Source organism: Pygoscelis adeliae, unplaced genomic scaffold, assembly GCF_000699105.1.
Source record: "Pygoscelis adeliae isolate BGI_AS28 unplaced genomic scaffold, ASM69910v1 Scaffold21, whole genome shotgun sequence".
NCBI lineage: Eukaryota > Metazoa > Chordata > Aves > Sphenisciformes > Spheniscidae > Pygoscelis > Pygoscelis adeliae.
The window spans coordinates 5301883-5316892 of record NW_008824243.1 but is presented as its reverse complement, the minus strand read 5'-3'; the positions used below and the strand labels follow the sequence as shown (position 1 = coordinate 5316892).

The 15010-nt window shown below is 39.0% G+C and overlaps 1 protein-coding gene across 1 annotated transcript in view; it reads left to right on the top strand.

Annotated features, from left to right (window-relative positions):
* Positions 1 to 15010, top strand: part of CWH43 (cell wall biogenesis 43 C-terminal homolog (S. cerevisiae)) — a 29347-nt gene that overhangs the window by 8645 nt on the left and 5692 nt on the right. Inside the window, exons 6-11 of the mRNA XM_009335154.1 lie at positions 1751 to 2005; positions 5742 to 5867; positions 8079 to 8158; positions 9496 to 9601; positions 12883 to 13018; positions 14217 to 14366. Coding sequence (XP_009333429.1) covers positions 1751 to 2005; positions 5742 to 5867; positions 8079 to 8158; positions 9496 to 9601; positions 12883 to 13018; positions 14217 to 14366 — 853 coding nt within the window. The remainder of the gene's footprint in view (positions 1 to 1750; positions 2006 to 5741; positions 5868 to 8078; positions 8159 to 9495; positions 9602 to 12882; positions 13019 to 14216; positions 14367 to 15010) is intronic.

The window sequence follows — 15010 nt, the reverse complement described above, 5'->3', positions numbered from 1 at the left end:
CCAGGGGAGGTTTAGATTGGATGTGAGGAAAAATTTCTTTACTGAAAGAGTAGTTAAACATTGGACCAGGCTGCCCAGGGAAGTGGTTGAGTCACCATCCCTGGAAGTATTTAAAAGACGGGTAGATGAGGCGCTTAGGGACATGGTTTAGTGGGCATGGTGGTGTTGGGTTGACAGTTGGACTCGATGATCTTGGAGGTCTCTTCCAACCTTAATGATTCTATGATTCTAAGATCTCCAGGCAGTAAAATAGTATGAATATCAAAGCAGTTCTGCTGGAGCAATATATCTGTGAATCAGTCTGCATGCAGTGGGTTTTGGGTGGTGGGAAGAGAGATTCAAGTGCTGGATCTGGACAGCCATTTTCAGGAGGATGGTATAGCTGTGCTGTGGAGCAAGCTATGCATGGAGGAAGTAGGAGGAGATGGAAATAATTCTGCTCTTGAACTGTGGAGAGGTGTGTTTTCCATACCTACTCAGCACGGATGGGTGGATGCAGCTTGGGGTAGGCCCATCTGAGTGAAATTTAGTGGTATAAATGCTGTTTAATAAAAACGTAAAATTGCTTCTTTTTTGGCCTTAGCTAATTGTTTGTAGATGTTTATATCAAGAAGACAAAGCAGTACTTCCTACAAATGTTTAATAATAAATTGGGACGTATCAAAATGCAGAGACCAAAGGAAACGATGAGTTATGTTTTGCTTTTCTCTTATTCACCTTCTCTTTTGGAGCACTTAAGAGCCAACACTTTCAAGTAATTTTCCACAGCCTCGAAGACAAGAAATTTAATGCAAACTGAGTTTCTCCTAGTCAGGAACCAAAATATCATACCAAATATCAGGAAAGTCACAATAAAGGCACAAGAATTGGTAATGCTTAAACCATCAGTTGCCCAAATAATTTACCTTTTGGTGCAGGTGTTACTTTTAAGAAATGTGTGTGCCGATTGTAATGTGAGTGTGAGCATTTGATTTTTGATGTACACACATTGCTAATTTAAAACAAGTACAGAATGGTTCTTTAGCTGATTCAAGCATTGTATTCTAAAATGCTCAGAACCTTGATGCATAAGAATAAAATATTAAAAATATTTCCATACATTTTCTATCATGATATGAAAGTTAGTAAACATTTTCTTACCTACAATAAAGTTTTAGAACGAAGTCGTCCTGTTGTAGAGAGTTTCTGTGGTTGTTAATGTTCTGTTTGGGGTCAAATCCCATCACAGTCAAAGACAGTGTGCTAAATCAAGGATCTTACAGTTAGTAAAAGATTAATAGTTGTTTTCTTGCCCATCATATGGTTATCTAAAGGGAGAGAAGATCAGAGAAAGATATGTTTTCTCTTCACATTAACCTATTTGATTTTTTCTATATTATGTTAGAGGAGGTTCATAACAGGCAGACCTGTTAATCTCTTAAAAACTGTATCATCCCTCTGCTGTGCTGGGAGAGCTCTGTGTAAGAGAAACTGTTCAGTTTTGGCTCTTGATGATGTTTCTCTGCTGTCTTTTTGCTGTGCTGTTTTCAGCTGAGTAGGCAATCTTTAAGAGAATGAGATATTGGGAAAAGTAAGAGGCTGTCTTTGACTATTGGGAATAACTGTCCTTCTAGTGATGCAGTCCTCATGGCTGCAAAGCACAGTTATATTTCCCAGACTCTCTTTTTTTCCCTAAACAGAATGTGAAAAAGAAGGTGGCAGGTAATATACCTGACTGTGACTTACTCTCTTCTTTTCTATTCCTTCACAGGTTTAGCATCTTCGGCCGGTCTCCTTTATTTACACACCTGGAGTGCTGCTGTTGCAGGCAACATTCTTGCTGTCTTTACTATGTGTGTGTGGCCTCAACTCGCTGGACGCTTTGTTAGCTGTCTGCATCCTGGGAAAGCCATGAGTACAGCCATGTTTGCCTACGTTCTTGAATTATTCTTCTGTGTATGGTGTACAGCTTATAAATTTGTACCTGGAGGAATTTACTTTAGAGAAAGCTCCCATCTTCTTTTAGGTACATTTATGACTATGAACAAATACAAATATGCTTGCTTTAGCCTCAACCAGGTGTTTAAAACGTATCTAGTATATAAAAAGTCTTTCCAAATGCTCAGCTTCTGTTTGATTTACTATGGTAAGAGTTTCTATGAGAAAATTAGTGAGACATGCAAAAAATAATCTACTTGTTTCCTTACAGTTGGAAATCGTTTAAAATGTGGGCAGAAAATGGAATTCAGTTGAGGGAAAATGACAAAGTGAAAAAAAGTCTGATAACTCAGTGCACAACTGAGGAAGAGATCTGTTAATCAGTCACCCTAAAAATATGGCTGCAATCCAGGGTGTGAATGCACCTGTATGCTAGCTACCTAAGATAGCAGTATGGTACCTCAGGTAACAATGTAGTTTCTGGAAACTCAGGGGTGTATGAAGGCTGTGTTACTGGGACTGTAACATAATTCAGTGCATTATTTAGTCCTGCTCTGAGGAGCAAAGTGCAGCATCCTGCTGACCTAGCTAGTTTGCATTTGAGACCTGAGCTTCACTTCCATGTGGCTCAACCTTACGCTTTGTGGACACACCAGCATGTTTGGAGAAATGTCGGTAAGCCTGCAGTGTCAGAAACATGCAAACAGGAGAGGAAGAAAAGGAATTGTCAGGTATTTGCCGCTGAGGAAGAATTGAGGTGAGCAAATATAAAGGTTTTAGCAAAATGATCCCTTGATGAAGGTGGGGAGGTGGAAATGACACCAACCCTTTCTGGTTTTGTCTCCAGAATTATTTTCTTAATAGGTACTACTGTGTTTCAGTAGCATATTTCATGGATTATATTTAAACAATGCCAAACATTGTCTTGGGCTAAGTGTGTGGCACATTTTAAAATGTGATGCATTATCCTATGTTTTGTTTGAAAAGGATTAATGAATGCTGTGCTTGACTTCTTGTTCCAATGGTTTTAGATTTTGTAAATCTCTTTACAACCACTTTCTGTCACTCTAGTTTCTTAGTCTCCATATGTGTTTCATATATTACAGCAATCACATGCAGCATTTCAGTTTATTATGTTTTGAGGAGAGTTCCGTTACATTTATTGCAGTTTTCTTTGTTCTGAAAGCACTCTGGGGGTCCGTAGAAACAGTTATCTCGGTTAATTTAATTTTATTTTTTGAAGTTATATGAAGAAAGCATGTGGTAGAGGAGTGTCAAATGCTTTCTTGAGTAATGCTTTGACAAAAGAAAAGCTGTTACATAAAATCCCTCTGTCACTTCCTTTGAAATACACACTTGTGATTAATTCACCTGGCATGATCACTGAATAGTAACACAGAGATGGCCCTAACTTTCTCTTTTGTAAAAAGAAAACTCTGACCTGAACCCGTCTCAGCTGATGGTGCTACATGAGTTTATATTCCATCTGAGAATCCAGTTGCTGTCTTTTTGATGCCATCCCATTGCTTATCAAAGATTTGCAAACTATACCATGAGACTGTGTATTTGTTGCTACGCTTCTTCCCTTACAGCTTGGCTTTCTGGCAAACTGCTTGTTTTCTTCTGGTTTCTTTCAGGTGCAAGTGCTATTTCTTGCTTTCTCCTCCTGTCCCATATCCTGCCTTTCTTTTGCCGTGGTTTGGGTAGGGAACTGCACCAGGAAAAGTGACAATGAAAGTAAGATCATTATATTGAAAACTTCTGTGCTGCTTCACTGTGATGTAACATAACGCTGAGGGGTCGGATCGCTGGTCTTCCATCAACTTTAATGGCTTTGAATCAGTCTCCCTTTGAGAAGGGTTTTGTGTGTGTCCCCTTCTTCATTGCACTAGACCCAGCTTCCTGGTTTGCAAACTTTCACTACAACCAATGTAACAAGTAAGAGCAGTAAGAAAATACTGAGTAATGGTCATTTCATCTTCAGCTATAACTCTGAAAAAAACATGACTTCTATAGTCGATTAACTATGCCGCAAAGATATTAAGGACATACACGTTCTCCAGCAGAGCTCATATCCAATGCATTATGCTCCCACCTTTTCTTTGCAGGTAATTGGATCCTTTAGCTCATAAGGGATGGAAAAAGAGCTTGTACTATTAGTCTGAACTACCTATTGAAAAGTTACCATCACAGTGCATTGCAACAGTTAGTGCAGGGAAGTCGCTTACTAGCTTTTAAAATGTATCTGTAGGTGTGCTTAGTTGTCTATTGTTAAAAAGCACAGCTGCTTCTGTTGGCTCTGGAGCACAAGAATACAAGATGCTGCCATGTTAAACTGGTCTCCCAACCTGCTGCAGTCTGCTTACACTGTTTTAGAACAAACTGAGCAATTGCTTTTGTAGTTCCCATATAAAAATCCATTACTTGTATCTTGGTGACAGAGTAGTTCGTTTGCAAAGATAATAGACATTTACAATCAACAGTGTCTTTTTTCATCAAGCTGTTATTTTAAGGTTCTGTAATATGTAGGTGTAACATAATTGCTCTTGTCTGGTTTAATTCCAGTAAACTTTGAAAGCACTGGGCTGAGCTGAGGGTTGTAGCTGTCCATAGGGGCCTGGAAGCATTTTAGCATCATTTATCTACCGTGTGCTAGCCTTTTTGACGTAATGCCCTGAAACTCTACTGCAAATCAATCTTTGCTTGAGAGTGCTGGCTATGTGTGCCTGAGGTTCCGCGGAAGTTGATGTTAGGATACACAAAGGTGGGGAGATCTGCTGAAAGAGTCACTACTTTGCCCCAGATCAAAGGATTAAAATATTTTTGGTTTTATTGTTCTCCCAATTGGTACATGAGTGGAGAAAGGGAGAACATGGCTTTAAACAAATATTTCACTAACAGAAGAAACCTGATAAAATGTGCAGTAGTGGGACCCAGTAGTAGCAGCAGAGTTAAAATATCTCTGCGTTTCCATAGTGAATAATGAGACAGGTTCTGAGGATTGCTTGGATAGCACCCAATGCAGCCTGATGCTGGGGACCACAAAGTTATCTGGTAGTATCATGATCCTTAGGCTGCTGGGTTGCAAGGGAAGAGCAAGAACAGCTGTAAGTTGCGTTAGTGTCAGTAGCCCCTTTGTGCTCAGCCTGAAAGACCCAAAGGTGGACTGTATTTTGGAGCTCACTGTAGTCCAGAGTAGAGTTCATAATGTGAAGGGGTCTTTGGCTAGATACTTTTACTATTAGGTCTGCTCTTCAGTCATAAGCACAAAGCAGGCTTATTAAGGCTGTTTCAGGTGTATTGATTTAATTTAATTAATTGATTTTTAGCAGCAGCTTATTTGAAAAAAAAACCCCAAACAATATAATTTTGAACTTCATTATTTTTGTGTGAAACAAGTGTTCAGTGGAATTTTAAATAATCTTTTAGCTTTGACTTCTTATTGCAATACTACTATTTTGAAATATTTTTTGAAATATTTATCATTAATGGCATGTTTAATGTCACTAACCAATTTGTTGGAAGCAATGCTTATGTCCACAAGTACAACAGTGTAAATCAAAAATTTTTGAAGTGCTGCAGGCATAGTCGAGGTAAATACTGTGACAATGATAAGTAGGGTCTTCTCTATCAATAAATCTCATATTGCCTGCATTACTACACTGGGTATGGCATTTATCTGTGTTTGTGCTTTGAATTGTCTTTGTTGTTGGAGCCATAAGGCTGAATGTAACACAACAGCTGGGAGTTTATAAATGGTGCATTTATAAGCAATGTTAAATATATTAAAGCTCTATGAAAAAACTAATGACATCTTTTTACAGGGTTTATCATGTTATGTATTGGGGTAGACTTTCTAACAGGACCCAAGAAAGACCTTAGCTCTATCTTTGAAGTGAAAAGCAACCAAAAGCCACTATTCAGAAAGAGTAAAAACTATATTAAACTATGTAAGTATAATTTTACTTCCTTTCTTCCATGACTCTAGGAATACTTTCTGAAGAAAAGAGTAACGCGGTGTTTTGCTGAGATGTTTTAGAAATGTTTTTTGGTGCTAGTTTTAGAGCCAGAGTTGTAGTTAGTATTGCCCTCGTTCCAGTTTTAATGATGACATATACTAACTGAGGAGCTGATTCACCCCAATTACTGTTGAGAGAGAGGCTATTCCTCATGGAGTGTGTTAAATGGAGACCAAAAAAAATGAACTGCAGAAAAAAGAAAATGAAAAACAGATTTGGCGTCATTTGTGATTTCATTTTGGCAGTTGAGAAGGAGGCCTCTCTGGATCTTGGGTTTTATTACATGTGTATACAAAAGATCTGAATGATTTCTCAGCCCGTTCAGTATGTTGATTTTGAAGCAGTTCAGTGTGACACCCTTTTATAGGGCTGTGTGAGCTGGCTGGCCGTGGGATGGGACTCGGTGGGCCCAGGAGCTGCTGTATAACGTGACACTCCTCCTGCGTGAGGAGGCAGTCCTGCAAAGCCTGTTGTGGCTGACATCACTACACAATCCTGATGCCCTGCTGCACGTGCAGACGAGGCCTATCCTTGGGAAACCTTTGTCACCTCCTGCCTGTGAACTATGCCTAGGGATCCCAGCTTTCCAGATGATATATATCTGAGGTCTGCTTTTTTCCTTAAGTTTTGAAGAGAAACTAAAGTGTTTGAGGTTTTACTGCTTTTTTGGCTTATAAACCTCTGGAATCCATCCAAATTATGTTTTCAAGTATTTCTCTACAATCACTTGAGCTTCAGATTTGTTTTCATTTTTAGCTTACTTTTTCTAAGGAAAAAGTGTCAGTATTGTGAAGTTTGGTAAAGGAAAAAATTGTTAGGTGTTAGGGCGTGCTAACCCTACAGAGATCAGGATGCTGAAGATTCAAATTCCTGCATCTTTTTTTCCTCTGTGACTTTGGATCAACTCACTTATCATTTGCATACCTCATTTTACCTCATTTGGAAAGTGGAGACAATAGTACTTCACCACTTTTCAGGGCTTTTTCTGAAATCTTTATGAAGGTCTTTACCCTATATACTCAGGGGCCAGAAGAATGTGGCCTCCGAGAGTTTGTGTGTTAGAGGCAACATGAGCACCAATGCAAGTGGTTTAAATATTACTACTCAAAAACATTTCACGAAAGTGAGTAAATACTTCAAAATACTGCCTGTCACAAAGCACGGCCCTTGCTCAGCTAATTTTGTGACATTACAACAGTAACTCCTGTATTTCATCGTCATGCCCAGACTTGTATTATTTCTCAGCTTCCCCTTCAAGCACCTTTGCATCTTGCAGAGTACGAAATTGCTTGACATGTACTAATGTAAACAGCATGTCCTTTCTTCTGACATCATCCATGATAAATTTTATTTAAATTTTACACAAAATTGTTCCAGAAAACTTGCATAAAAACAATTACACATCTGTTTAAAGATTTGATGAAAGAATAAACGAGAGTTACTGAAATCATTGTAGATACCATATGCCACTGTGTAAATGAAATAACAGTAGAGGGGTTTGATCATCAAATTACAGTGTGCCAAACCCTCAGAGCTCGTAAGTGTCCACTGCGGTTATTTAGAAGGCTACAGGAGCAATGGGAGAGCTCTGAATTTGCATTCTGTGAAGCCACAGCGCCTTTCCAAGAATGTGTCAAACAAAGGACTGCTCTGGAGGTCTGGCAGGGATCACATCTTTCTGACATCTAAAGGCTTGTGAAGTAAACTCATTTTTTTTCCACACACCGTATTAATATAAAATAAAAATTGTATACTACAAATGCATACCTGGAACACAGAGGAAAACACTGGAAGGTTTACATGATGCTCTTACTTATATCCTATAATGAATTCTTCAGTAGGTATCATTCTTACATAAATATTCCAAGGAGTTTTAGTGTATTGTATCTACTCAGCCTGTTGTGTTTTGGAGAATGTAAGTGTATCTGCACACATACAGATATTCTGCCCACATAGATACTCTTAAGTACACTACTTGGAGTGGTGTTCTCACTGGCATATGTGGAAATTTAAATGTATACATTCCCCATTCTATGAAAAACACACCTTAGAATGACAGCGTACCCAGTTCTGTTTAACTGCAATAACAACATTATTTTCTCTTGCTTTAAAAACAACATTTCTGTGTTTCTCTGTTTCAAGTATTGTGGCTGTTTGTTGGTGTTGGTTTACTAGGATTGGGTCTACGTTATAAAACTTACCAGAAGAAGTTGGGCCAAGGGGTGAGTAGTGTGTTTGTGAAAATGGTAACTTTCAAATATACAGTAAAATGCACGTGTGATATCTTAGGTGTGTTGGTTGGTGCTGAAGAAGTCTTTGTACCAGTGTCCAATTATTCAGCCACAATAATGCAGAAATGAAGATGCAGAAAGTTTAATTTGTAAATTCACGTTAAACGTGGGAAATATCTGGGTCTTTGGAGATTTATAGTGCTGCTATGAAGGAAAAAAATATTCTGAAAAACTGAGAGATGCTTGCCTCATACATTCAATTTGAACGTTACTTTTATAAATGAGTTTATTTGAATTGAATTCAACACTGGACAATGCTGTTATCAGCCCGATCTTATATCAGGGAAGTTTGAGCAGCTAACTTCCTGAGGTTCCTTCCAGCTGAAGGAATTCTATTCTTCTATATTTATATGCATAACTCTGAATTGAACCTCTCTGAAAAGTTGGTTGACTTAGATTAGACTTAGACTACTTACAGAAATTGGATAAAAATCGAAAGATTCCAGTTTTCCATCTGGCAAAAAATTAGGTATTGCAATGATAGTAACAATTAAGATGCTCAATACTCGTAAAGTTTAGCATTTAGATTACTTACAAGTTGTCCGAGTGTGTTGCTTGCATATTTAGTAATTTTAATACAAAATCAGAGCTGTTTTGCTCAGGTATGAATTAACATGTTTCCATTCTATGATTTAATTGATTACTAATATGAAATTAAATTTTTGATGCAGGTGGTTGCAATTATGAATGAGACTTTTTTCTTTTGGTGGCAGTTCGGAAACAGTCCTTTGAAACTTGCTCTTGACATGTATCCCTGCTGGTAGTTTTTTTGTTAGAGAAATCACTGATGACAAATGCAGGAAAAGATGCAGAAAAGGTGATGAGAGCTAAGTAGAAATTGTGTGTGTGTGTGTGTGTGTGCACGTGCACACGCACGTGCGTATTCACACATGCACACAGACATATACAGTTGGCTTTCTTTTTAGAACTCATCCCGGTTTGTAGTACCTTATAATGTGGAAAAAAGTGGGTAGTTCCTCTCAGAAAGATGAAAAAATTCATAGTGTCTTTCATATTCATTTATTTACTCTTACTTGTACAAATTCATTTTAACTGGGGTGACTTTTCTCCTCCTGTTAATAGAGGATTTTTGTCAAAAATACCTGAAGTCTTTTGTAATCCTGACAACTTTATTAGGAAAATGTGTTGGTTAAAACATCTCTTCTTGCATGTCTTTTATGGCACCATGTATCTGATGTTGTTGACTGCAAAGGTATAATACATGAAAGTCAACTTGTACTTGACATTTTTCCATTTATTTTTTTGAGGTTCCAAAAAGAGACTTCTCTGCTATGATCTGGCCTTTTAGATTTGCATATGACAATGAAGGATGGTCTAATTTGGAAGGATCAGCTAATTTGCTTAATCAGACAGGTAATGTTTTTTTCCACTTTATTTATATTTGAGAGGGTTCATCTGAAGAGACAGAAGCAAGAACACCTGCTGAGTGAGTCCATTCTTGCATTAACACAAGAACCTGTGTCTAGTGGCTTTCTCCTGAATTTGTGAGCTGTTCCAATACAATCACTTCTGTTAAAAATCCATTTGCAGAGGTGATAATTTTTTTAATGTATTTTAAAGACGTTTCTGGTTGGAGAAAACACTTCATTTATTATTTGGATTTTTTTCTCATATTGCTGATGAGTTACTTTTCTATAGAGAAATTCTTCACATAAATGAAATAATGATAAATTTCCTTTTAGATCAAATTTAATGTTTTATAACTTCTGTGGTTTTTTTTTTAGATGTGAAGCATTATATAATTTCTGAAGAGTTTGAAATTAAAATGCCCTAAACAAGGTGTACAGAGGAAAAACAGACAAGTCTGTTTCCATCAGTGAGCCAGAGCAATGTATAAAAGGGGAATAGTGATTGTAGCTTGGTTGAGTTGTCATGATCTTACTGTAAAGGGTCTCTAACCTGTTGCTCATGGACAGGGTTTTGGTTGGAAAATTAGCTATAGGAAACGAGGAGTTTGAACCAAAGATTAATGCTGCTGCAGGGTGCACTGAAAGGAATTGACCACTGGTGCTTGTAGGTGTTACTTGTTTTCTGCGATACCCATGACACAGGGAAGACTGGGAGCTGCCGCTTTAAGATTTAAAGCAGCTCAGAAGATTAGGAAGCATCCATGCTGCCATTCCAGCATTTGGTGTTCTCCTCTCCTCCTATGGAGTGAATGCACCACACGGCTTTCCTGAGCAGCTCAGGCTTGACAGATCCAAGCAGTGGGAAGGCACTGACACAGGTGCTGCTGTGCAAGCCTCAATTTTGTGGCAGAGATGCTCAGGAGTTAGTAAAGAGGGAACAGGCTGATTCGTGCATCATTCACTCTGTTGTCCCATGACCAAAGGTTCAGAGGGCTGAGCTCTGTAGGCTGTCTAGTGATATGAGAAAACAACTGGGACATTTGATGAAGTGAAACTTGGGGCATTCTTGTACATACGGGATTCCATAGCTCATGGCTTATGTCTGAGTATTTAACCTTTGCATATTTATTTATTAACAGTAATGAATGCATTTATTTCTGGTACCTATAGTTTAAATTCATGAATATTAGAAAAAGTGATTTACTTTGTTATGTCCATTGAGCATTTCTTTGTGGTAATGAAGTATCACTTGTAAAAGAAGCAATTGGTAAGTCAAAAAGGCAGCAAATTCCAAAATATAAATGAATAAATCTTAATTCCTGATTGCTAGAAACAGTATTCTGGAGTTTTATGTTACATGTATATTGTTATATAAAATACCACATTAACATTTCCAGGAAGTGCATTAATGCATTCAGAATTAAGCTGGAGATTCTTAAACGATTTGTTTGCTAAAGAAGAGTAGCTGATTTTGAGAGCCACAGAGAAAAGAGTGGCTAACTTCTTCAGCATAGGGGTTCTCTTTAAAGGTGTGGTTCTGTGCATTCCTTGGGCTCATCTTCTCTTTGTTGGAATAGTGAAGACGCAACATGTAATGGCTTTTGTGACTGGAACTCCTGTCTGCCCTGAAGGGAACGAACATCAACCCCTCTCAATGGTTTTAGTCATTGTTTCTGTGGCTAGCATGTATGCTAATGATGTAGAAGCAAAAATCTGGGAATCCACTTAAGAGTACTCTGAGCTATCATTTTCCCTGCTAACATTGCTTTCATAGTGCTAAATAAGACATTTCAAAAGCAAAAAATCTTATGTAGCAAGAGCGGTGCTGGATGGAGCGGTCTTAATTCCTTATAGAAGGGTTGCACATGAAGTGGTGACTCGATCTGCCTTCTAGAGTAGGAGAGTACTCCAAGGGGGCCATAATCACAGCAAGAAGGGAGCACTTGTTGCTGCTGCAGCCATACCGACCTGCTGCTCAAGCTAAGCCTGGATGGTTCAGCCAGCCTGTGGCCAGCTTGCGGACTCTCACCTTCCTTCAGGTATGGGCAGGCCTTTCTTAGCTGCCAGTTCCTTGAGGGACTGCATAGCTCTTCCTGTATCCTGCAGCTAAAATATAGGGGAACCTGTCATGTTCCCCTGACAAAACCACACCTCAGCATGTAAACAGGGAGGGACCACAGTACCCTGAGAAAGTGAGGTGGCTGTGGATGGTCAACAATTCACTAGAGCTGGGAACCCTTTTGTTACCATGCCTGGGGACTGACGCTAGGTTGCTATGGGCTGATTAATTGTTTTGGCGGCAGCAGCAACCTGCTCCCTCTTGCACAGGACCCTTTGGAGCAGAATAGGATTTGGCAGATGAAGATAAGTGCAGATGTGCTGTACAGTGCTTGTTCATCAGATTGAAAGCAGTAGACTTGCTACTATGCTGAGCCCTCAGCATAAGAAAGACACGGACCTGTTGGAGTGGGTCCAGAGGAGGGTCACAAAAATGATCAGGGGGTTGGAACACCTCTCCTCTGAAGAAAGGCTGAGAGAGTTGGGGTTGTTCAGCTTAGAGAAGAGAAGGCTGCGGGGAGACCTTATTGCAGCCTATCAGTACTTAAAGGGGGCTTATAAAAAAGATGGCAGCAAACTGTTGAGCAGGGCCTGTTGCGACAGGACAAGGGGGAATGGCTTTAAACTAAAGGGGGGTAGATTTAGACTAGATAGAAGGAAGAAATTTTTTACGCTGAGGGTGGTGAAACACTGGCACGGGTTGCCCAGAGAGGTGGTGGATGCCCCATTGCTGGAAACATTCAAGGTCAGGCTGGACGGGGCTCTGAGCAACCTGATCTAGTTGAAGATGTTCCTGCCCACTGCAGGGGGGTTGGACTAGATGACCTTCAGAGGTCACTTCCAACCCAGCTATTCTATGATTCTACGATTCTGTTAATCTGTGTACGCACATTATGTCTAATGCTTTTGAAATGGTCCGCACTAGGTATGTGCAGGCCAGCTGTACTGTGCAGTCTCATGTGTGCCTCATTATGCACCAGGGAGGAGCTATGGCATCCAGACACTAAGTATCCCTCCATCAGAGGCTGTGTAGCCTACAGTGACTGAAAGTTTGGGCATGACTTTGTTGCCAGCGTTAAGATTTGCCCTGATTGACTCCTGAAGGGCTTGTGTCCATCCATGTGTAATCAGAAGGGAAATGACAACATTATGTAGTCATTTATAAATCACATTTATAGGTCACAGTTATAAATTTGGAAATATTTTCTTTTTTCTTCCCCATTTTAGATGCTGATTTTATCACTATTATAGAGAGTGATGCCTCTAAACCATTCATTGGGAACAACGATCCAACAATGTGGCTAGGAGAAAGACTAGGATTTTACACAGATTTTGGTCCAAGCACAAGAGATCACACTTGGGGGTGAGTCATCTTTACATGCACACTGACATTAAATAAATGCAAATACACTACCCAATGCTAACTCTACTAGCACATGGGCAAAGAATAATTGGAAAAATAACCACCATAATCACTTGTTGGAGCTTGTCTTTAAGAACACACTTTGATTCCTTAGCATTATAATGCAATGCAGATGAAATTTTCTCGTTAAAAATGATCAATTTTTGGTGCCTGTCCCTGTAAACTACTTTGGCTTTGGTGATGCAGAGAATGGCATCCTGGCCCTTAATGTACAGATTTGGAAGTCTGGCATTCTAAGTACTACATCTGATTTGCTTTTCTCATTATTTTATTTTGGAAATCTAAGAACCTTAGACTTCAGACTTAAAAATGTGATAGCAGTTGGAAAATGTAACTGCACCTGGAGTTATTAGAAATTTTTAATTCATTAAATCCAGCTTGGGCTGTATAGTGGGAAATGGGCATGCAAAAGCATCATGTCTATTTGACCAGGTTTTTGTGTCTGATTTTACTCTAATGCTTCAGCAACTACCAGTTGCATATCTTTGCCCTCTGGAAAATAGTGGCTTATGATGTGGCTTTTTTCCAGGGGGATATGCAGATCTCTGTGGCAGATGGAACTTCGTAGTGATGTTGCAATGGCTATTTAATTTTTGCCATATGTGAGGGGAATTTAGCAACTTTCCTCTTCCAGAGCCTGTGTCTTTAAGTGATACAGAATAGGGCAGAAAAGTCATTCTCTGAAATTTTCTTCATGAAATATTTTGAAAAACCTGATGCAAAATGGTTTTAAGGTTGATTCCAAACAGAAGCTGGAAGAATGAGAAATCTCCAACTTTGAAGATGTATTTCTACCTGCTTCTACTTCTAATAAAATACATTTTAATTACTGGTAGTATAAAATTCTGTTTTGTCTGAGGATGTAGATTTTGAGAGGCTCAGTGTAAGAATTCATAAATATGGAATGGTATTTCTTAGTGTAGGAATGAATTTGATAATACATCTTTAGACATGTACTTAAGTAATATTTTAGAGGAAAACCTTCTAAATTCAGAAAAATCTGCTAGAGATGGTTTGTGTTCTGGTCTGATGGTTTGAGTTCAGTGACCGTTAGTCTTCTGCTCACATTTATCTGCTTAGTTCACACTTGTGATGCTTGTGAACTACAAAATGTAACTGTTTCCCTCTTCTCATGTAGGATTATGGCGCTATCAAGGTATCCAATTGTAAAATCTACCCATCACCTCCTTCCATCTCCAGAGGGGGAGATTGCACCTGCCATCTCCATGACTGTCAACTTCACAGGGAAACTGGTTGATTTTGTTGTTGCCCATTTTGGAAATGAAGAGTGTGTATTTTATTTATTGTTACATATGTCACGCAAAGCTGGGTAACATAATTGTAATTTGTGAACTTCTGGGATTTCTTTTGTACCCTTTAAAATCTGCTGCTGTAATACTGGTTCTAACAAGGCACATTGGAGGAAATACTATGACATAGCTACTGGTTTAAAATTTTGAAGCATTTTTTAAAAGGGACAAATATGTCACGCAAAACTCAGCTGGCCCTAATATCTGACTTACTAGAGATATAAAGATATAGTTCTGCAAAACCACAACAAGTAATAGGGCTACAGATACACCTCAGTGCAGGATAGCATCCTTCTGACTTTCTGCATGTGGAATAGACCTGTTGTATTCCACAGTGAGTGCAGATAGTTACAGTGACAGATAGATAGCATTAATGGACAATTGGTGTTTATTAAAATAAAAAGTAACCATTCTGAAACTTCCAAGAAAGGACAGAAGAGCAACAAAGCTGGTGAAGGGTCTGGAGAACAAGTCTTATGAGGAGCAGCTGGGGGAACTGGGGTTGTTTAGCCTGGAGAAAAGGAGGCTGTGGGGAGGCGTGTTTCCTTCTTTCAACTACCTGAAAGGAGGTTGTAGCGAGGTGGGTGTCAGTCTCTTCTCGCAAGTAACTAGCGATAGGACG